This window comes from Grus americana, chromosome 5 (assembly GCF_028858705.1).
Source record: "Grus americana isolate bGruAme1 chromosome 5, bGruAme1.mat, whole genome shotgun sequence".
In the NCBI taxonomy this organism is placed as follows: Eukaryota; Metazoa; Chordata; class Aves; order Gruiformes; family Gruidae; genus Grus; species Grus americana.
In genome coordinates, this window is record NC_072856.1 from 25,480,791 (window position 1) to 25,504,171 (window position 23,381).

Consider the following 23,381-nt stretch of genomic DNA (forward strand, 5'->3'; position numbering starts at 1 on the left):
CTGGCCCAGAAGTCAGGCAGCTGAAGGGGCTGCAGCAGGAGAAGTCAACATGGCAGGACATTGCTGAGCTCTGGTAGTTCCATGGCTGCTGCAACGTGCCCTACAGTCCTGCAGCTTTACTAAACAGAGGACTTGCTCCTCAAACAGCCCGTATCTGTCTTCATATTGGCAGGAGAGGAGAGACAGTAAACAAGTGAGAACTGTTTACAGGTGGGAGATGTACAGAAGTCCTTTTTTTCACCTCAGTGGCACTGAACATACTCAGGGTCTGCTGGTATCAGCCCAGAGAGCAGGGAAAGGTGAAGAACATGGGTGCCACGTGCAGGGACACTACACTGGTACTGCTGAAACATCTCCGCTGCGTGGTTGCAGTGTGTGTGGTTCAGCTGCAGCATCTTACCTACTTTTTTTTTTTTTTTTTTTTTTGCAAAGGGTCAGTTTGCCTACAAACAAAGTCATCTTCTGTTTTTGGGAGTGAAACTGATGTCTGTGATTCTGGCACAGCTGGAGTTTTTTGCAACAAATTTGTCCTGCTCTGTCTTCTGTCAGGAGAGGGGCTGGTTCAAGTTACTCTTGAGAAGAGTTTGGGAAAGGTGTGGGTTTGGGGTTTTTTTTCTCACTGAAGTAGTGTGATCCAGCAGGCTGGAAAGTGACACGTGACCCAAAAGTCCTCGGTCAATGAGAAAGCTCAAAACAGTTTTGGAAAGGTGCAGAGAACTGGAAGAAAGTGAGCCAGGAATGCAAACGTATGGAAAAACGGGGTTGTGGTGGCTCATCGGTACAGATTTTGTACACCCAGATGAACACTACCATTGCCCCAGCACCCCTTCTGACCGGGGAGGTGCCCCTTCGGTGGGAAGAGGCCTTCCGGAATCCTGCAGCCGGGCTTCTCTCACTGGGGAGGGGGGGGCTAAATCTGGCACAGTGCTGGAAGGAAGATCACCAACAGTCAAGAAAACTCCCCAAAATGTAAAGCTGGCTTCAGAGGGGAGCCAGGGCCAGGAGCTGGCACAGTGTATCGTGGCTGTACATGGGCGTAGCACCCGGGGCTGTGGAGGCAGGAAGGTGAGGTAGGGCAGGAGGAGAGGGCATGGCCTTGGCCTGGAAAGGTTTGCAGTTTGAAAACGCCGGTTTTCTTCCCTAAACCAGGGCTAAAGTCCCAGCTCAATTCAAAAGGGTGTTAAACCCCCGCACCCGGTGGGTGTTGGCAGAGCCTCGACTGCCGGGCAGCACGGCGGCCCGGCCCGGCCCGGCCCGGCCCGGCCCGGGCCCGTAGCCCGCACTGGGGCCGCGACCTCCCCCCGCAGCGCCGCCCTCCCGCCGCGGCGGGGCGCCCTTCGCGGTGACGCTGCCGGGCTGTGACGCTCTTCGGTCGCGGCTGGGTAGCGGCGCCGGCGGGTCCTGCGCCTGCGCACGCCGCCCCTGCCAGGCCGGGAGGCGGCGGCGGCGGCGGCAGCAGGAGGGGCTGGCGGCGGCGGTGGCTGCCGGGCGAGCCCCGCTCCGTGCGGCCGCCAGCGAGCTGGCGGCGCGGGCGGTGGGGCCCGAGCGACTGCGGGCGGAGGTGAGTCTGGGCGGCAGGTCGCGGCCCGCTCTGGCTCGGCCCCGTGTGGGGAGGCCAGGCCAGGCCAGGCCGTGCCGTGCTGGGCTGGGCTGTCGCGGGTGTTGCCGGCAGCCCCGGCCGTGCCGTGTCTCCTGCCCCTTGCCCGCGGCGGTTCCGTCCACTGGGCTGCTGCGGGTGGGCAAGGAAAGCAGGAGGTGGGGGAGCCGCGGAGGGTCGAGCTCCTGCCGGTTGTGTTCCGGGCAGTGCGCCGCCCGGATCGGCTTGGGCCCTCCCGAGCCTGTGGCGGCCCTCGACAGGCGGCTGTTACCGCGTCTGTTACATCCCGGAATCTTTTTGCCACCTGTTTAGCTGCTCTGTCTTATTCCTGTTAACTCTAATACTCCAAATGCTAGTTTGTGTGGCTGCAGGTTGCCCAAGTGTGCAGTATAAAAGTGATTAAGCGATTCCATAGATGGAGAGTTACATTTCATTGAGGTTCCCCCCCCGCCCCAGGCTTGGGTCTGGACAGCTTTGCTGAGTGACTCAAATGCTTGCTGCAAATGTGTAATCTTTGTCATAGTGCAGGTGGTTCTGGTGCTATATTCAGGAAGGAGGAATAACGTGGTTAACTGTCAGAAATGTATGGAAAGTTTTTAGTTATAAAACTGATAGTAATGCAGTATTCTGGCATCTGTCCTGATAACAGCATCACATGTGTATTGTCTTGTACAGTAGTCTCTAAAAGTTGTCTTCAGAATCAGAGTGTGAATATAAATTGATGAGAGCAACTGTTAAAAGTGGAATATTTACTAGTGTCTGAGATTATTTTTGTGCTGCTGTGTGTAAGTGCAATCACTTCATGTGTTAGCCACCCCATTCTGTCTTTTGTTAAGAGCTGCCAAATAAACATAATCCAATTCGTTATAAAGACCATTTAATGCCTTAACGATACTTCTTTTATTCATATATGTTGTCTACTGTACAGTTGACTGACAGACTTACTTTCATGCTCTCAAAGCAAGAAAACATCCCATATGTCCAAAAGGAAAACATAATTATACCATTCACATTCTTCTTCAGGAAAAACATGCTTGCTACCTTTAAAAAGCTTCCACTGTGGAGAGTTCAGGTTGGAAGCTTTAGTTGAAAACCTATACAGGTTTTTGCATGCAACAAATAGCTGATTCTTCAATCTGTAGTTAATATAAATTGCCTCTCACAGGAACCACAATTCTGTGTGTAAAAACTTGTAAGAAACATCAAAGATGACAGTAGTTGCATGACTCTGTGATACTTTATATTACATCATGTTTTTCACTACAAGTGTTATTCAGACTACAGTGAAGTATTATTTAAATGCTTTTGTTAACGTGGCTGCAGCAGCAGCTCACAGAACACTTTTTTCCCCCGAAACCATATTGACAAAGATGACAAATTAATTCCTTTTTCTTGCCAGAAGTAGTTTAGCATGATTCTAGTTGGATATGCTGGGGCTCCTGTAAAATTCAGTTTGAAAGCAACCTTTACAGTACATGATCCTAAGTTCTGTGTGATGCCCCGTTATAAACCCTTTGTGTGGAGTATCCAGGTTGTTTCTCTTCACTTGTAGATGAGCATTTTATTTTTTTATTAGTGTTCACTATGAATATACTCAGACGTAAGTGAAGTGGCACCTATGAGGACTCCCTGCATCTGCAGTGTTTGAGATTTCTTCTCCTCCCCTTGCTGCCTAAGCCATGGGCGCTTTATGACTTCTGGTTTTTAACTGGTCAACATCATTTCATTAAACCAGGCCCAGCAGATCAGCCTCATGTTGTCCTTGCCAAGTGGCAGTCCCAGTTGGTATCTTACATTCTGGTGGGACACGTGAGCATCTGAAGAAATTTTACTGTAATCTGCTGAGGCAAAGAACCTCACTTGAAAGGGTTAACTGGATGTTTTTCTGTGTTGTGATAACTGTCTCTTCCAGAGTTCATCCTAAAACCTCTCTCTTTCTATTTTGTAGAGACAAGAGATAATTGATTCCATTATGTGTGCGTCGGCCAAATATAACACCCGGGGTCCAGCCCTCATCCCAAGAATGAAAACCAAGCATCGCATCTACTACATCACTCTCTTTTCCATAGTTCTGCTTGGCCTCATTGCCACAGGAATGTTCCAGTTCTGGCCTCATTCCATTGAGTCATCCAGTGACTGGACAGTTGAAAAACGCAGTGTCCATGATGTGCCTGTGGTCAAGCTGCCTGCTGATAGCCCCATTCCTGAGCGGGGGGACCTCAGCTGCAGGATGCACACCTGCTTTGATGTCTATCGATGTGGCTTCAATCCCAAAAACAAAATCAAGGTATACATCTACTCACTGAAAAAGTATGTGGATGAATATGGGACGTCGGTGAGCAACACCATTTCCAGGGAATACAATGAGCTGCTAACTGCCATCTCTGACAGTGAATTCTACACTGACGATGTCAATCGGGCCTGCCTTTTTGTGCCATCCATAGATGTCCTCAATCAGAATGCGCTCCGTATCAAGGAGACAGCTCAGGCTTTGGCACAGTTATCCAGGTACTTACTGAAACTTGAGTGTGTGAATTTAAAGAACACAAAGTGGAAAAAAACTAAGGTTAATGCTGGAGGGGAAGATGCAGTGAGTCAGTGCCAGAGCTAGGCTTTGACAGAACATACCATCCATACGTAGAGAACACCTTTCTAATTGTTGTCTGTTTCTTCTTTTGCCTTAGGTGGGATCGAGGCACAAACCACTTGCTCTTCAATATGCTGCCTGGAGGGCCACCAGATTATAACACTGCTCTAGATGTTCCTAGAGATAGGTACGTGTTGTGCTGTGTTTGAATCCACAGATCTGGGTTTAAAAGCCATTGAAGAAGCAACAAGCTCAGAAGTGCAGCTGATAGCAAAGGGCATACTCCTTAACCTTTACAAAGCTGGAATATGACTTCATCTCTTCTCAAAAAAGGGAGGTAAAGAAGTCCCTGTCATATATAGGACAAGTGTTTGCTCCTGAAATCTGACAGTTTAGCCCCATCCTGGGGCTGGCAGTGTTTGCTCCTAACTGTTGAGCTTGCTGTAAGGACAGAGAATCTTGCGGTTAGACCTGTATCTTGTGTGTTACTGAACCTGAATGCTTTACAGAACATGCCATTTGATTTAAATTAGAAGTTCAAGATTGATTGTAGCTGCAACTTTCTAATAGAAGTCAGATGCTTCGAGGGCATTTTAACGCAGCTGCTCTACTTGACAAAACTATGCTGAATTTCAATAGTTTTTGTTATCTTAACAATTACACTGTATTAGTAATTGACAAATGTGCTTAGTTATTCTCTGACAAGTGTGTTTTGAAAATATTTGTCAGAAACTTAAAAAGTGTGAATCCTGAGCTGACTTTTCACTCACAGAATAGTTTACTTTTGGAAGAGGAAAGAAGGTTGTAAGGCAAAAAAAAATTGTAATATGAGTAAGAGAAACTTATTTAGCTTAGATACTGTTACTGAATATGTTTCTACTAGATTAGTCTATATGTGCTTAGTTCTGCTGAGTTAGGTCCCGTGTAACTAGTCCCTCCCTTGAAGGTCAAGGTTAACTTTCTTCTGCCAAATGTCAACAAAATCTTGCCTGAGATATGGGATCTTTGCTAAGATGATTGTGTATGGAGTATATCTTGATTTCTTTGCACAAAAGACGATTTAAAACATCCTTCAATGCCAGAACAGAACATGGTTTTTTTGGACATGTTCAAAGAATAAGTTTACTCATTGTAATTACATCACTGACTGTGAAGTAACGCTTTAGTTTTTTACTTCTCTGTATGAAATGTTATATGCATGTGAGTTAGCCTGAAGAGGGCAGTCAAGCGTCATTCTTACATAACCAAACCTGTTAATCTGTTAGTAAATACTTGTGTTTGTTATCTTAAGATTTATACTTCTTAAGGGGAATATTCATTTGACAATACTCTGTTTAATGGAATGGACTGCTCTGGGACTGTGTGTTCGTGGATGCACGTGTCTATCAAAGAAGTAGATTTATTAATTGAATGCAGTAGATTTCTTACACTGCACAACTGTTGGGTTTTTTTTTTACTTTTTTGTGTCAAAGGTCCATTTATATTTGGCCTTATGTGTCTTGGCTTAATATGCAGGAAATGTAATATTTTGGTAGGTGTTTGTTCTAGGTGTTTGTCATGCTAACATGGAAAGCTGAGTAATTTGAATAAAAAAAATCAAATCTTTTTTGGCATACAGCTGTTGTTGTAGCTTGCCAAACTGACTCACCCTGCAGCTGTACAATCAGTAGCTGTAATACATAAGAGAGGCAATAACAGTGCTTGGGATGGAGAAAAGGTGGAAACTCCTTTTTGTAGGCAGCCAAAAGGTAGACTGTATTCAGTGTAGTACAGAACCTGTACTACAGGTCATAGGTGCGAAGACAAAGGATCTGTGAAAAAGTCAATAGTGTGGACCTAGTCCTGGAAGGGCCCAAGTGGTGCAGTATGAGGTTACAGTACGATTTTGGAGACCTCTGGAAATCTTAGGTTGTGTCTAACAGAACAAGCGACCTGTGTGTGTTTTCTTAATTTGGGAACGTCCACAGGTGTGACAGAATGGGTAGTTAACAAAGTGTGAAGGACAGTTGTTCATAGTGTCACAGGGTGAGAGGCTGCAGGCCAATATGAAGGTATGTTGACAGAGTTCAGCTGGCTTTGAATGACTGGTCTGAACTGCACCAGTACAACTCCAGAAAGACTGGATTTGTGGGATTTTGTAGATCGCTCATGAAATACACAGGTAATATTTGTGAAGTTTGCACAGGGAGTGTGGCCTGCCTTCACAATTTAGCACATATTTGAGATCATACATAGTTGAATGGTAGTGGATCATGTGGTTTGATAGAGTTGTGTTCTGTTGATTTGCTGCAGAATATTAATCCAGGTTAAATAAGATCTTTATATGCAAAGGGGAATTCAGTTATATGATATTTTTACATCTGGAAAAGTCTTTAGCTAAGTTACGTCACTGAGGGGTTGTTTGTTTGTTGAATCTTCAAATCCAACTTTCAAAGACAGCGTAAAAGTGCTTTATTCTATAATTTCAAAGATGGAAGAATGCCTTGTGGGCACGGAGGCTATGTTGCTGGTATTAGCTGCTGTAACATATGTAATCTCCTGCCATAAAACTTAACAAATAAGCTCTTTATTATTTGTTAATAAGTGCTATTGAATTTGGTACAATAATGAGGATGAAAGGATTTCTTTTGTAAAGCTACTCTGTAGCTGTAGAATTGAACATATGAACTAAGATACTTTTTCATTCTGCTTCAGTTGATGAATTTGGTTTCACTGATTTGTGAAGTTCGGCAGAAAGCTGATGATGATGGCAGCTGGGCAGAAACATTTAGAGTACAGACCAGTTGGGGCACTTTCTGGAGAGAAAGAAGGATCAATACCTGAAAAGCAGTGAAAAGTTGCTCAAGAACAGGCTCATTTCTCACTGATCAGTGCAATTTAAAGATTATTTTTCTTGAGTACATTAGGAGTTAATATCTCTCCTCCCTTATTGCACTGTACAATGAAAATCTGAGTGGAGTTATTTAACTGGTGTTGGTTCCCTGTGGGTTTATATAGGTAAAAATCTGCATGACACACACCTGCTTTCTCAGGGCTGATGAGGTGTTGTCATGTTTTCACCGGATCCAATTAAAACAATCTGGTTGTAGTTTCCTAATTAGGGGGGGGTTAAAAAAAGAGGAGGGGGATATGAGGTGCAAGAACAGCAATACCCATGCCAGTTTTTTCTCCCTGCTTGTGACTGAGTTAATATGGATAAGACATAGAACATGCAGCATCAAGGGTGAGACCTAGTCATAGCACCATTGTACATGTCATCAAAGCAAAGGAGCATTGGAAAGGAATCCAAAATAATCACTTGATTTGGAACATAAATTCTCACTCAGCATGTACTTGATTTATCATCCTGTTCTCGAGTTGATTTCTGCTCCTACTGCATTTTGTGTTCTGAGTGAAAGGTAATAAAGTGCAAGTCGTTTTGATTTTGTAATTGTCATCAAGCTGAAATACATCTTTAATCCAGAGCCTGGGATTTTCAAAGAGCTTCTTAAATGACAGTTAGGATTGCTTGCTTGACTACTTGGGTGAAGTCACATTTATGGCAAAGTGCAATCGTGGTGTTTGAACACTGAACAACTGTGCTGCAGCTTAGAGCAGGAAGTGAAGTATCCTGTGGGACATCTGATGGGGGTTAGAATGAGCAGAACATACTGATGTTTATCCAGGGTGTCATGTTCTGATGGGAACAAATGATAGGTCTTGGATGATAATTAAGTATAAAGATAATCTGTTGTATAACAGCTGTGGAAAATATGCTTCTCCAAACACTGTATTAAGGATTTCATTCAGTGATATCTGAAAACAAGAATATCAGCTAATGGATTGTCAGTGCCTCTTCCAGTCTCACCTTTTTGTTCTCGTGTGTGTAATCTTATTATTGATGAGACGTGTGCCTCCCCCCATCTGAACTGTGACAGTATGCAAGCTTGTGATAATAAAGCATTTCGCTGTAATCATAGCTGCTACAATGGGTACAGCTCCTCAAGATCCTTTCTGTAGTGCCAAGCGTAGTGGTATATTTGTGTTCTGCTTCTTTCCACAGAGGAGAGAAACTGGAATCAGAGAAATATTTTTCTCCAAACTACTTCATATGTTACCTTAAGCAGACCCACTATCCCTGGGGCAATTTAAAGTATAGCAACACCCTGCTGTTTACTGACAAAGGTCTGAAAGTTTGATCAGCTGAGAAGTCTCACTAAAGCAGCTGAATCTGAGCTTCTTTTGGAAATAAGATGATGTGTTTATGGTGCCACCTGGTCACTGGAAATGAAATGGCAACTGAAAAGCTCATGTCCTCTACTAGTGTATTTCAAAGAAGCCTGGTTTGGGATAGGAGATAGTAACAAGCCCATTTTTTTTTCTGGCATTGTGAATGATGCATTGCTTTCTTCTGTACACATTGTTCTCTTCTGTCTCTTAAAGCTCTTCTGTGTGGTCCCATCTAGGAAAAGCCACAGACAATCAGGGTCATCCTGTTGGGAGGTTGAATTACATCTTAATTTATCAATCTTTGATGATTCCCATGCTCTCCATCACTAAGTGAACCAAGCAGCCTCTACTGTTGGAAGTTAGTTTTGTTTATAGCATTTTGTGAAATATAAAACCAAAATAAATTTTGCTAGTTTGTATGATCACTTTGAAAATCCAGTTGCAAATAACTACATTTTATTTTCCAGCCTGAGAAGTCCGGAGTTACCGTAAGCTGCCAAAATACTATGATATTGTACCTGGACTTGTATCTGAAATATAGCTTGTCTCTAACACTTCGAGAGCTGTGCTGCACCCTATTTTAGTGCAGGCATCAAGGAATATGTTAACTAGTATAAATAATTAAGAATATATTTCTTTAAAATTGACTTAGGACATGTAAGCTTGCAAAAGTGCAAAATTATCATTATGACTGCAATAGATTAAATTTCCTTATATTAATGCAAAAATGATCCTTTCCTCAGTGATCATATGCAATCGTAAGCATTCTGTTGATGCCTAGACCTAATCTGGCAGTAAGCCCAGTTCACAAAAACTAAAGTGAACCTAAAAACTGCATGGAAAATGTCACTGACAAAAGTTGAGGGAAAAACTTATCTCAGAGCATGCATCTTCTTGATGTTCTGGAAATGACAATCAGTAAACATATGTGCTCGGAGTTTGAATGGTGTGCATACTCTAAAGTCACTTTCTTGTATTTTTCAGAGCTCTGCTGGCTGGTGGAGGCTTTTCCACATGGACTTACCGGCAAGGCTATGATGTCAGTATTCCTGTTTACAGCCCGTTGTCGGGGGAAGTGGATCTGCCAGAAAGAGGACCAGGGTAAAGCAATTCCTGTGAATTGGACAAAGTATATTCAATATCGTGTTTAATATTGATGCTGATAAAATATAAATACAGCTACTAACGTGTTGGTGGGCTTGGGCAACTTTATAAGAGTTGCTGGGCTCATGCATGGCTCTTACTATTAAAATATATGATGAGTCCAATGTTAATGGCCTTGGCTCATCTGCCAATGTGTGGTGTAGTTATGAATGGAGGATCTTTTTTGGAGTGATTCTTTTTTTTCCCGTTCCAGAAACTGAACTGTGAAATATGACAGTGTTTCTAGTGAGCTGACAAGATATTTCAGATACAAATAAAAGTAGTTGTTAATATGTTTGGTTTCTTTAAGTAAAGCAGGGCAGTAATTCAAAGCAATATAGACTCCCTAATAAATGATCGCTTCAGACAATTTATTTGAGGATACTTAAAAGTGAAGTAATGGCAGAAGATTGCTATTGCGATGATAAATGAAGCGTGCTATACCTCCATTGTGACTTTAAAGAAAGAGAAGGGATCATGGAGATCAACATGAGTGCCTCAGTATCAGCCAGTGCAAACTTGGAATGAGTAGCAGGAGAATAGGAGCAAGGATGTGATCTTTACCTCTTATGTATACATTCTTTGTAAATCAGTTTAGATGGTTTTGTGGTTCTGAGGTCCTTTCAGAATGACATTGAGAATTTGGAACAGGAGAAACCTGTAAATACAGCTCTGAAGGGAAGAAGTTCTTACAGAACGAATCTTGAGATTAGTGTGTTAGCTCACGAAAACAAAGAATGAGAGCTGATTTGATTATGGGAATAGTTACATCCAGAGCTTAGAATACTGATTTTATTTCTTTTTTAAAGTAATGGAGTAAGACACAAACAACCCCCCCAACCTTGTAGGTGGAAGTAAAGCACTAATTTTAACAGAGAATGTAATTAGCCATTAAAATGAGCTGCACTGGAAAGTGGTGGTTTCTCTAATCCATTCATGTCTTCAGAACAAGAGTAGATAGAAGCCTGGAAGACATGTTTTAATTGATTATGAAAGACTGTGCTTTTAATATTTCATAAGCCTCTTAATTACACAGCTGAAAACATTTCCCTGTAGCAAGCAAGGTCTTACCTCTGTTACGGTTTAAAAGATGGGACTGAGGCAATGGGGGTAAATGACTTGTACATTGATTGTGAAGATCAAGTTTAGAAATGGAGAAATTTTAGGTCTTTTTTTTCTGACAGCATCCTGTGGAGAATATGAACTATTAAAGTTGAAAACTGTGATTGAAAGGGTCCTGCTGCTATCAGACACAAAAAATTATTGTACTTCGGCTTCAATTGTCTTCTCTGGTAAGGGCAATGCTCTTGCTGTTGCTGTGGGCGGCTCCAAGTAAGATATCGCAGTCAATCACAGGACAAACTTGTGCGGCAGTGATTTCCTTTGTTCACACACCTCTATATGTTCCTGCTTGCGATGCTCCCGGATCAGGCCAGTGTAGGGGCATCTGGATGCATCCCAGTTGATTCTTTATAGATCTCAAGTATTATTACAGTCCAAGACAGTGAAAGTGCGCTTTGTATTTCATTTCTGCCTGGAAAGTATGAACGTGATGATAGTCTTCAACATGTATAGAACCAATTGTAAAGAGAGATGCAGTCATAATGTTCATGTAGTCAGCTAAATGCTATGTGTGGTTTTAGGTCAGATAAGGGAAACTGTTATGTGGGAGCTGATGCAATGCATGAGTTTGCATTCAGTGAACGTGACTGGTGGAGCTTCCATGTTCTCCAGGTTGTGTTTGGTTTTGGTTTTTTGTGAGGAACAGACTGTAGTCTCCAGAGTACCATCTAGTGGCCAGTTAGCATTACTAATTGAAACGCATTTGCGGTTCGATTGCTTTATGCAGGAGTGTGACAAGGGAATGATGCTTAGAATTTAGGCTTGCTTGGGATAAATTATTACATTCCAGTATGCTACTATGTTACTTCCTGGGAGGTGGAATGTACTTTCTTTTGTAGCAAGATTTGATAGCTAGATTTTGAGTGTCATGGGATGATGAGTTTCAAGGCAAAATTTGGTTGTAAACGTATACACAAACAAACCATAATTTTTGGGTGGTTACAGGCATTTGTTATCACTCATTTGCAGCAGTGTTTCTTTTTTTTTTTAAGGCAAATCCTTTTTTATTCCTCCTACAGAGCTGAACTGAGGGGTTTTGATTTACTCTGCTTTTTGGTTGGAGAGTTTAAAATATTTTAAATCCACCTCTGATAGAAATATATTTTCTATAGAGCTGCTGGTAGCAAGTTGGTAGCAGCTGGACGCTTGGGAAAAAAGAATGTTTCAAAAAAATTCTATGCAAGTCTCATCTGTTAATTGAAGCAACTAAAGTGACCAGCATGAAAATGAGTAGAATAGGTGAGAAGAGCAGCCAGAGAGGTCTGACTTTATAAAGTGTGTGTTTGTATGTGTTTTCTGAGCTGTAAATTAAAGATAGCATCACGTGGAGTAGAACTGGAATCCTAAGTGCAGGCCTTGTGTTTCCTGTGTTCTTTTGGCAGCATGAGGGCAGGCAGTCGCTGTGTATTCCTTTCAGTGGGGAGCGGTGGAACACTTTGACTTAGCTGACCCCTTTAAAAAGGAAACCAAAGTAGATCAGAATGAGTATAATAATTATATGATGTGCTATTTTCCAACATGAACATAACTTTTTAAAGCTGTGAGCACCCAATTTGAGACACTATTCCTGTGTCTTTTACCTCCAGTGTTAATTAGTGTCTTGAAACACTTCAGTATTCATAGAGTCATAGAATCGTTCGGGTTGGAAGGGATGTTTAAAGGCCATCTTGTCCAACTCCCCTGCAATGAGCAGGAACATCTTCAAGTATATCAGGTTGCTCAGAGCCCTGTCTAACCTGACTGTGAATGTTTCTGAGAATGGGACATCTACCACCTCTCTGGGAAATCTGTTCAGTGTTTCACCACCCTCATTGTAAAAAAATTTCTTTCTTATATCTAGTCTGAATTAACATCTAGTATTAAGGCACATTTAAAATATTAATGGGTTTTGGAACATGGTAGGAGTTGAGAGTGAATGGGATAACGGGCCTTCAACTTTGTCCTGGAAATGCTGCTTTATGTTGCCTAAAACGGACAGAAGTGAATCACAGCTAATGGTATGAGCTTGTCCTGGTTTTACTGTCATTATATCAAGGCTAAGTAAGCACAAGAGTAGCTGAGTTGTCAGTTCAACATCATTTTTCAATTAAAATTGATGAGAAAATACATGGGAGGAGAAACTAGCAGCAGCATTCAGTGTCCTATCTACTTTTTTATAGTACACAAATACCAAACAAAAGAACAGACAATCCTGGCACCAGTAGCAAGCTGTTCTAATATGTAGCTAAATTATGTTTATTTCAGTTTATAATAGAGGTTATAATGCAAGTGCCTATTCTAATGTAATAAGCACTCTTTCCCAAGTACAGATTTATTTGAAGTTGTAAATAATGCTGAGCCACTTACTATCCACGATTTAATTATATTGCATCATTACCCTTTGCAGCCTTGTCTGAAAATACAGTCTTGGCCGTGTGTCCACATTTAGTTAATCTTGCTCTGCTTTTCCCAGATGGAAGGAAATGTGTTCTAGAGCATCTTGGAAGTAAACTCACAGGCTGTCAGGTAACCTGGCTGTGATTTCTCAGTCCTCGCAGGTATTTCATTCTGTCATCTCAAATGGCTCTGCACCCAGAATACCGTTCTGAGTTGGAAGCTCTTCAAGCTGAGAATGGGGAATCAGTGTTGATCCTAGACAAATGTACAAATCTGTCAGATGGGGTCCCTGCTGTTCGCAAACGCTGTCACAAGAATCAAGTTTTTGATTATCCTCAAGTGCTTCAGGTAAGGCGCTCTCTCCTGCAAACTTCTCTTCCCTTTGGTGACTGTCTTAGCTGTGGAGCTGTACCTGTTTAACACTGGTACGGTACTTCCTTGGTTTTAGCTAGCTTGCTGGCTATGTTTTGTAACTGCATAATTCATTATGTTAGCTTGGATATTATACCCTAACTTTATTCTTATTTTTAAGAGAGTCAAGAGCTGTGTACTCAAATTGATATGCAGACTACACTGCAATTTGAAAACACTGCTTATGTATTACAATTTTGTGAGATTGGTCACGATGGTCTTCTAGAAACACATGACAACATCGTGTAAACTTAAAAAATTGATACAAAGATACTGCCAAATCCAGCAGGAATGGGAGGAGAAACTTTTGGAGGCCAGACAAAATTGTTCACTTTAAAATTGGGGAAGTACATTGGAATCTACACCCTCCAGAACAACTGGCAAAATGACCTTCAGCAGGCATGAATTTGGAATTGATTTCTCACATATGGCAGTCCAGGCCTTGCTTCTAGGCCTGAAGCTTGGAGTAGAGGATGGCTTTGTCAGTTGGAAGGAAGATTGAAATGAACTTTAAAGAGCTTATGCGTGGATTTATTTTGGGGCAAAAAGAGCGCTACATTTAAGGAGAGTTGGTCAGATTGTATTTCTTGTATGCAGCTTAGTAGTTAAACCATACAAAATTCTCTGTATAGATATGACAGACTGAGCTAGAAGACTTGTCAGCATGCAGCTATGAAAACATCTAGGTGAAACGTGTTTCATGGCCTTCGCCCAACTTCCAGAGGCCTTTTGATGTGTCAGTGAAGATAAAACTAGATAGTGTTCTCAGACCCCTGTGCCTCTTGGCAATTCACTAACAGAGAGGTGCTTTGGCATGCAGTGTGGTGAAGTGAGTTATGCCATAGGCCACTGTGCTCCGTCTGTGGCCACCAACACATAATCTGTCTTTGAACTTCAGCAAATAATGATAAAATAACAAAGAAGCTGAGGAAAGGCAAAGTTTCCACCCCTCCTGTTATGTTTTGTAGGAAATATGTTTAAAATTCCATGTGGAGGAGGGGGGAGAGGGAGGAAAGGATCATCCTGAGTCCTAAACTTTGAGCCAAAAGGAAAAAAAAAATACTTGTTTGCTTTGTTTCTTATATGTATAGACTGGATTGCTCAAGGATAGCAAGTCAGGGAATCTATATCTTGCCATATATGATTTTATAACTCAGAAGAGAGCTGACACATGCTGAGGTTGTTAAAAAACTTTCCTTTGCACAGCCCTGCATCTCCCTTTGGAATGTCTGGCTGATAACAGTGGTGATGCGAGGAGATGTATTTATAGTAACCTTTGTCTAGACAGGAAAAATGGTTATCTGGGCAGATGAGCATGTGTGTCCACATCTGGGCTTCTTTTTCTTCTTTCCCAGTCCTTACTAGAGTCTTTTCCACCTGCTGCTGTGTGATCTAGTGAGTCAGTGGTTAAAATGTGTGTTCATTCTCTCCACTCCTTCTATTTCCCACACCCTTCTTTTCCTTCTCTTCCTGTCTGAGAGCGGGAGGAAGGGGGACTGTGATCACAGTTCATCCTTTCCAGCGCTGCCTTTACAGGCTTCCTACTAGACAGACTCTTGGGCTTCTGGGTTGCTAATGCTTCCTGTTTGCAGTCTTCTCTTGGATGAGATTTTCAAGGCTTTTAGTACTCTATGGGTATGAACACAGGTCTTACGATTGCATTAGGAAACAAGTGAAGAGCCAGCAAACCCCCTTGTATTTCCTAGTTCTGTTTTGATGTCTTGCTGCCCTGCTGGGCCTCCTGGCTCCTTTTCCTCAGGCCACATAATGCAAGCTGGAAAGATGTTTTCTTATCTGTGGAAGTCCCTGTGTCAACTTTATAATTTTTCTTTCTTAGACTTAGGGATAATACTGACTTGGGCTTTTTCCTTGTTTGTCTAGCTGAACTCTACAAGCGTTTATTTTGCGATCTTGAATCTGTAGCAAGATTCCTCAGTGTCAGTGAGAACTAAAGTCCCTATTTATAGGGTGAGTGCAGCATAGTCAAGAAGTCTTCTCTGCTGCAGTTTAAACTCATGGCTTTTTGTCTTGTATGTTGTGGACATGAGTAAGTGGATTATATTCTTCCTTTTTACCACAACTTTTTATATCTTTGAAGCTCCCTTTAGCCATCTTCCTCCTGCCCTCACTCCATATCTTTGAAGCTCCCTTTAGCCGTTTTCCTCCTGGCCTCACTCCTTCAGAATAAGTAGTATTGGTATAGTCAGTCTTTCCTTGTAGATCCTGCTTTCAAGGTAAGTAATCATCCTTTTTTTTTTTTTTTTTTTAAACCCCTGGAAGTGTGTTGCCCAAGACTGAACACACTGCTCTGTCTGAGGTCTTTTATTACTGAGAAGAGTTAGTGATTACTTCAGGTCTCTTAGATTGTACTTCTTTTTGCATTCTCATAAAACCTGTGGGTGGAGTGGTTTGGTTTTGGTTTTTTTTCAACAGCACAACATTACTGAACACGTGAATACCATTTCTGTTCCTGTCCTTTTGTAGGAAATGTCCCCTTCTGCAAAGTGCAAAACTTAGCCAGTTACTTCATGCTTTATATTTGTGCAGTTGGTTATTTTTATCTAAGTGTTGAACCCTATATGTATCAGTATTTTTTTAGTCAATTTATCCATATAATGTCAAACTCTAATCCCGTTATCCATTATGCTTGCTAATCCTACAAAATCATAGGTATTGTCAGATCGAATAAGTATGCTCTTAATTCTGCTGCTCAGTTAACTAAGGGACACATTGAATACTGTTTCACCTAGGAGAGATTATTTGGTCCATCGCTATTTTACCTGTGAGCCACCACTAACTGCTTTTATACTTAGAGTTCTGTAACTCTAAGTTATGTAACTATAAAGCTGATGATGGCTTTATCTAGCCCATGATTTCTTAATTTGCCTATGAAAATGCTACCAAAGGTGATGTCAAATGCCTTTTAAAGTTGAGATATGAAATCTGTTACTTCTCTGCTATCCATAGGGCTGGATTAATGGAAGAACATTAGGTTGGCTTCATACAGTTTGTACTCAATAAGTTCTTGTTGATCGTTGCTCATCTTGTTAGGCCAAACTTTCAAAATGTTTAACTTTTCCCCTTGAATTTTCTCAGAATTCTGAAGTTTGGCCATTAAAATAAAGCATAGAATAGTCCCATTAGCTGAATAGTCCCATTGTCTCTCCACTCATGATATTTTTGAGCCTCTGGAAGATAAAGTTGCATAATTATTTTGAATTAGCTAGTAATTTAGAATACGTTGCTTGCACGGAGCAAGCCTGTTTTCCTTTTGACTTGTTTTTTTACGAGGGGGAGGGCAGGTAAGCATAATGCATACATACATACACACACATAATGCAAATCTAACATTTTCTTTTCTTCCCTCTTCTGTGTGTTGGGTACCATTTGTTGACAGGAGTCTACGTTCTGTGTCATTCTACGTGGAGCCCGCCTGGGACAGGCTGTGCTAAGCGATGTTCTTCAAGCTGGCTGTGTCCCAGTCATCATTGCTGACTCCTACATTTTACCTTTCTCTGAGGTTCTGGACTGGAAGAGGTCTGTACTCTCACTATTGTACATTGAACCACTGCATAAGAGACTTCATTGCATTCAGTGATTTGAATAAAATCTGTGTGATGAGTTGAGTGTGCTGGGGGTTACAGGGAATAGAATACAGAGAAAGATACGTACAGTCTTTGCCCTTAATATATTATGCATCAAAAATAGGAAAGGAAAACAAATGAGGCAGAGATGACAGAGCATTTGGTTATCCTATAGCTGATCATGTATTTTCTAAAACAGACTTGCTTTATTACCTTGTGCTTGAATTCTGTGAGGACTGGTCTGCAGTCAGGCTCTTTTAAGAAAAGTATATGCTAAAAAATTGCATCACATAAATGCTAAAATTCTTTATATCGTATCATGATTCATAAGCTCATCTGAGACTGAAAGGTATAATTATTTTGTAGCTGAGTACACTGTGTTAAGAGCTTAGATTATTTTTCCATGCATGCACTATGCCCAGTTATGTGAACTTCGGATAATACATACAAAAATTACTAATTTGTATACATAGCACTGTACATGCTATTACTGTTTGGGCACTCCAAAAATCTCAGCTGAAAGCAAGTCAGTGGCAATCCAGAGATGATAATTCAGGATTTCTGGGTCTGTGTCTCTTCCATATTTATTAGATTGTCTGTGTAGATCAGTCCACAGACTTTTGTGGCATTATCTGTGGGCAGACTGGCTGGTGTTGTGAAGGAACAGCTACCGAATAATTAATTGCACTGAGAGAAGGCTGTTTCTTTCTGCTAATATCTTCTGAATGTGTCTTACTAGAATAGGACAAAATTCTGGGTTGGAAAAGCTGTTGACATCTTTTAATGTAGAACAACTTCTCATCATTTGTTTTCTCTTTTTTTCCTCATAGGGCCTCTGTTGTCATCCCTGAAGAAAAGATGCCTGAAATGTACAGTATTCTGCAGAGTGTTCCCCAGCGACAGATTGAAGAGATGCAAAGACAGGTAAAATAATGTACTGTATTTAAATTATTTTCCTTTATTTATTGTTGGAGAGTAGGTTCATACACCTGCTTTACTGTGAAATCTGTTGGAATGCAGAAGCATCCATTGTACTCTCATGTTAATATTTTGATGATTCAGCTCTTCTTTCTTTATGCTAAACATACTAATTCACCATTACTTTTCAACGTGTGTCTCTACGCATCACTGGTGCAGCTAAACGGGTTGAAGAGCAGCTGTTGATCAGTACTACATTACCCATCAGGTCTGGAAGTTAAGAATATTGCATATGATTTCAATTGCAGAAGAACACTTTGTTAGGCAGACTTCAGGTACTCAGAGGGGATTTTCTCCAACCTACTATGTTAATGTACATACTGTTGGGAAATATATGATAGGATCTTTAGTATCCACAATGATCAAAGCCTCCCCATCCTGGATTGCCACAGATCTCCTGAAATGTGAAATTGAGATTTTGACTATCTGCTTTTTCATTTAAAGATGTGGTATTTGCCACGAGTGGCGACTGCCAGTTTCTACCAATGTAGTCAAACTCCACTTTCATTAGTTTCCATTTTTCTTGTGTGCCCTCTGCTTTCTTAATGCACACTAGAGTGGAAGCTCTCCCTGAATGCAGGTGTACTTCCTATTCTCATGTATTAACATGTCTCTGATGAAATCTCAGTGTATATTTGATTCTTTTTTTCTACGTGGTATTTAAATTGTATTAAAGAAGTCTTTATCTCATGTGAGCTTTGGTTTGTAGATAAATTTTAATCACTCAGAATGTGGGGAGATGCTGTTGCCGTTGCTTTTCCTGATGAGGAACTGAGGCATAGAGGGAGTAAGAGCTAGGTATGGAGGGAAAAGTAAACTATCTGATCTTGGGTGGCTTTTAAAGATGCATGGGATTTCTGTAGTCGAATTTCTGCAAGAATTGTGAAGACATGTTTCTGAAATTCGCTTACACAACTTTAGTGACAAAATCATCTTTTGTGTGGTCCTTGTAAAAAGTGACCCAAGGCACGGTTTTTCAGGGTGTAGCCTACAACACTCTCCTTTCTACCTAGACAGTGCTAAAAGCTGCCCAGTGTATATTAATACTGGATATGCGTGGAGAAAATAGACTTTCAAATTTAGCGGTAAATCTTTACACGCCTAAATTCTGTTGCCAGCTTCACTTCATTCTCTGTACAGAGAGGCTGCAAATATCACAGCAGCCGTCAGGAGTGTTGTGGTTTAGCTCCAGCCGGCAGCTGAGCATCATGCAGCTGCTCGCTTGCTCACTCCTCCCCCCGCCCCAGGTAAAACTTGTGAGTTGGGATAAGGACATTTGACTAGGACAGCAAAGGAAGAGGAAAATAACCACAATGGTACTTAGAAAAGAATATACAAAGCAGGTGATACACAATGCAATTTGCTCACCACCTGGAACCTGATGCCCAGTCAGTACTGAGCAGCAATTCAGCCAGCTCCCTCCCTATATACTGAGCATGACATCATGGTATGGAATACCCCTTTGGCTAGTTTGGGTCAGCTGTCCTGGCTGTGTCCCCTCCCAGCTGCTTGTGAAAATTAACTCTATCCCAGCTGAAAACCAGGACAAGGGGTCTACTTTCTTTTTAGTCCCTTCACACAAATTGCCCACTGGCAGCACCAAGTTGCCACCAGGGATGGCAGGTGAAAAGTAGCTTTGTTGTTACAGCTTCTAGAAACATGATTTTGTTTTCTTTTTTTCTCTGACATGAATGTAGAGGTGTTAACGCTAGGGGGGTTTGCCTAATAAAGCTTTAAAACCGACATTAATAATCTGTTAAAGTGTGCACTGATTTTCTTGTCCATTTTACTAGTATCGTAAAATAATCATTTCAGGATAGTGTTCTCCTGCAGAGAATGCACTCAACAAAAAACCAAAACAAAACCAAACAAACCCCCCCAAACATTCACAGTGAAACAAACCAACAAAAACCCCCTTAATTCAGATGATCTATTAGTTATCTATAACTCCATAAAATTAAGTTAAAATAGAAAATATTTTGATACCCAGAATACAATTCTAGTTTGTGTCTAGAGTGAATTTTGTTGGATTATAGATGGCTTGCAGTAGTCGTTGTCATCGGGTCCAAAGCATCACTGAACATATTGACTGAAGGTGGGAAATACGTTTTTTCTAAAGCTTCCTCTCACATCTTTTTGTTGAGGATATAGTTGTCTGTTTTGGTAGTAGGTGTATCAGGATGAAATTATGAGTCTTTCTCTTGTCTTTGTGAATTTATTTCTGTCTACATATTGAGGTTACTTAAACATTTTATCCATACATTTCATGTCCTGTCACTTGTCTTTACAAGGTAAAGTCCCAATGCAAGCACCTGTGAAATTCACTTGATACATGGTTCTGTGTTCTAGCTATCCGATATGGTGACTGAGACTGTATGGCTCCCAGAGACCTGATTGTTTTTCTTCACTGATAAATATGCAGTAATATTCCACCTGTGCTACAGATTTTTGTTTCCTTCCTCCTCATCAACCCCACAGTTGGGAGCAGTTACACACTTCCTGTCTTTTGATTTAAATGGTTTGGAAAGTATCTTAGGACTTTCTGGGTAGCCAAAATGTCTTCCCAGTTTTTTTCAGCATCAATGTACAGGAATTAATGAATAAAGATTCACAAAGTAAAGCTAAAGTGATGATAGGAAAAGAGAGATTTTGAAGCTGGAATTAACCTTTTGAGGAGGCAGGTGCTAAAGGTAGTTCAGAAAGAAAGCGAGTTTGTCATAAGTGCTTGATTTTGTTTCCCAGGCAAGAAACTACTAAAATGAAACTCAACTAATACCCATTTACAGAACGCAAGTGAACTGCAGTGATTTATGCATGTTTTCAGATGTGATCTATAAAAGTTGTTGATTCTGCTTAGCCATGTAAGGGCAACAAAAGCTTCAAAATATTCTTGTTTTGCAGGTAACCTATATTTCTCAATATTTAAACCACTTTGTTTTACTGCTTCAGTCAACTTCAAGGTCTAATAGCACTTGATATACAGTATTTTTATGCTTTTTTTTGTCAAGTGGAAGAGGACTGACTGAAACTGATCTTGTGGTATGCTTGTTTTTTACCAGTCCATTCTAGTTTTCACTGAGCATTGTTCTTATCTAGATGGAAACAAAGATAGTTAGATCACAATGATCGTGTTCATTCTTGTTTTTACATTGTGAAACACTTGGAGCTTGATATAGCAGTTACAGAAAGATTGGTCCATAACTGATGTTAAAATGAGGAAAAAGTGATCTTTGCAAAGAGCTTTTATTAAAATTGGTATGAAAATTTTTTACAACATGTTACTTTCCTTTGCAGTTAGGATGTGTTTAGGTTTTATTTCAAAAACTGGTTTTGTGGCACATAAAATTCCACTAGACATTATGTTTTTGATAGACTTGTGAAACATGCTTTGCCAGTACCTGTCAATTAACGTACTTTTTCAGTAAATTAAGAAACCAGTTGATGTGTTCTGATGTGAGTATGGTTGAGATCATCCTCTTTTTAGCCAAAGAGAACAAATCCTTGCTCTAAATTTCTCCTAGTTTTTAGTAGGATGAAGCATGCATTCATCATATCTATCAGACTCTCTGGGTCTGATAACCTTTGTGGGATTGAAGCCTTGCTGTCCAACTACTTTGGTTTCAGTAGTTGTCTTGATTATGACATAATTATTTTTAGTTGGAAAACCTCATAATTAAAACAAATTTTGTCGTGTTAGCTTGCCAGTTTTCTTTGATTAGGTGTTCTTTTTGCAGTATTTTATTGCAGTTGATTCTCTGGAGATCATGCATCAAGGTTAATTTATGTACATATAGACATATATGTATATATAATTTTTTTTCAAGTTGAAATAGTTTGCTCTTAGTGAGTAAACTTTTCTCTGTGCTTAATTTTTGCTTTGTTTCTGGAAGTACTTCTAGCCATACACGTGCTAGAGAAAAGAGGAAGGCTCTTAAAGACAAATTACAGTTAAAATATGTAAGAACCTGTATTTGAAAAATATTTTCTTATAGTTTGTACACTGATCATGAGCATCACACAATACTGTCATGAATAGGATAAAATACAGGTGCTTTAGCTTTGGAGTTGTCATCTGCTAGGATCTATGGCTGGTATGAGCTGGGCTGTGATATCCTATAATACAGCTTTGTTTTACTCAATTGTTCTGTCAGACAGTACATGGTATAAACCAAGAAAGAGGTTTAGTGGTTTGAGCAGAGCTGGAGTGTGGGAAATCAGAATTAATTTCTACTGTCCTGCATTATACCTGATTGTGCTGAGAGCTCTGGAGATTAGCCGTATTAACTTACGCTTTTATTGTTCAAACTTGCAGAACATTTGCCCTCAACGATTCCTGGTTTAGTTTCCTGTGTTTCCTCGCAAAAGGGAGTACTTTCTGTGCTCATAGCCTAGTCTATGCTGCAGTGAAAAATTGTTACATATTTTCAATACTACATGTATAGCCTATGTCCATAAGAACAAGACACTAGCATATGATAGCTCTTATAAACAACATGTTGACCATCAAAAAGAGCCTCTGCTAGTTGAGCTGCTAAAATTAATAGCAGTCTGGATGAAACTTATGCATCTCTGGTATTGCTGTCTTGTCTGTTTTCTACAGTAATGTTGTCATTCTCATTTTCTTTGAAGCTTCCTTGAACCATCCCCCTCTCACAAATAGTTCCATATGGAGTCTGAAACACTGGCCGAAATGCCCAGAGGCAAATCAATAAGCAGCTCAGCTGCACAGCTACTAATCCAGCAGACCTGATGCTGCATCCTTATGCTTTCATTTTCTCTGCCCCACAAACCAGCACCCAGGTAATAGCAAACTTGTAGAGTGGAGCAGCCAGAAATAGAAGTAAATGTAATAGACTTTGTAAGATGGAGAATGAAATTTGAAATTTCCTCTTGCTCCTGAAGAAGAGTAAAATAGGTAAAGAAAAAAAGCAACCCAAAACTTTGCTGGTATCTGCTGATCCCATGCCTTGTATAATTTCCCTCCCAATAGAAGGGTTCTTTTAATGTTTTGTTTGAAAGCCTGTTAATCTCTAGAAACATATTTCACCACTGTAGTTGATACACAAATATCTTAACTTATATGAAAGTTTTCCACAACTTATATCTGAGCTTCTGTGCTTTTTTCCCTTCTTGTTCTGAAATGAATCTATCTGAATACACAGACATTTTGTAAATGTTTTTCCTCACTAAATATCAACAACTTGGAAGTCTTTTAGCACAGATAGGATAGGCTCATTAAGGCATAGGATCAGAATATGAAAGTACTCTGCAATGGGAATGGAAGAGCTGTTCTATTTAGGCATTCTTTCTCACTGAACGGATATAAGGTAAGGAATTTATTTTCAAAAGAAGGCTTTGTGTGCCTCTTCCTTTT

At 40.6% G+C, this 23,381-nt stretch overlaps 1 protein-coding gene across 1 annotated transcript in view; it reads left to right on the forward strand.

Annotated features, from left to right (window-relative positions):
- Positions 1 to 1,396: 1,396 nt before the first annotated feature.
- EXT2 (exostosin glycosyltransferase 2) overlaps positions 1,397 to 23,381 on the forward strand; it is an 83,020-nt gene continuing 61,035 nt past the window's right edge. Inside the window, exons 1-7 of the mRNA XM_054828053.1 lie at positions 1,397 to 1,561; positions 3,546 to 4,105; positions 4,282 to 4,371; positions 9,378 to 9,494; positions 13,187 to 13,382; positions 16,843 to 16,982; positions 17,860 to 17,953. Coding sequence (XP_054684028.1) covers positions 3,570 to 4,105; positions 4,282 to 4,371; positions 9,378 to 9,494; positions 13,187 to 13,382; positions 16,843 to 16,982; positions 17,860 to 17,953 — 1,173 coding nt within the window. The 5' untranslated portion in view covers positions 1,397 to 1,561; positions 3,546 to 3,569. The remainder of the gene's footprint in view (positions 1,562 to 3,545; positions 4,106 to 4,281; positions 4,372 to 9,377; positions 9,495 to 13,186; positions 13,383 to 16,842; positions 16,983 to 17,859; positions 17,954 to 23,381) is intronic.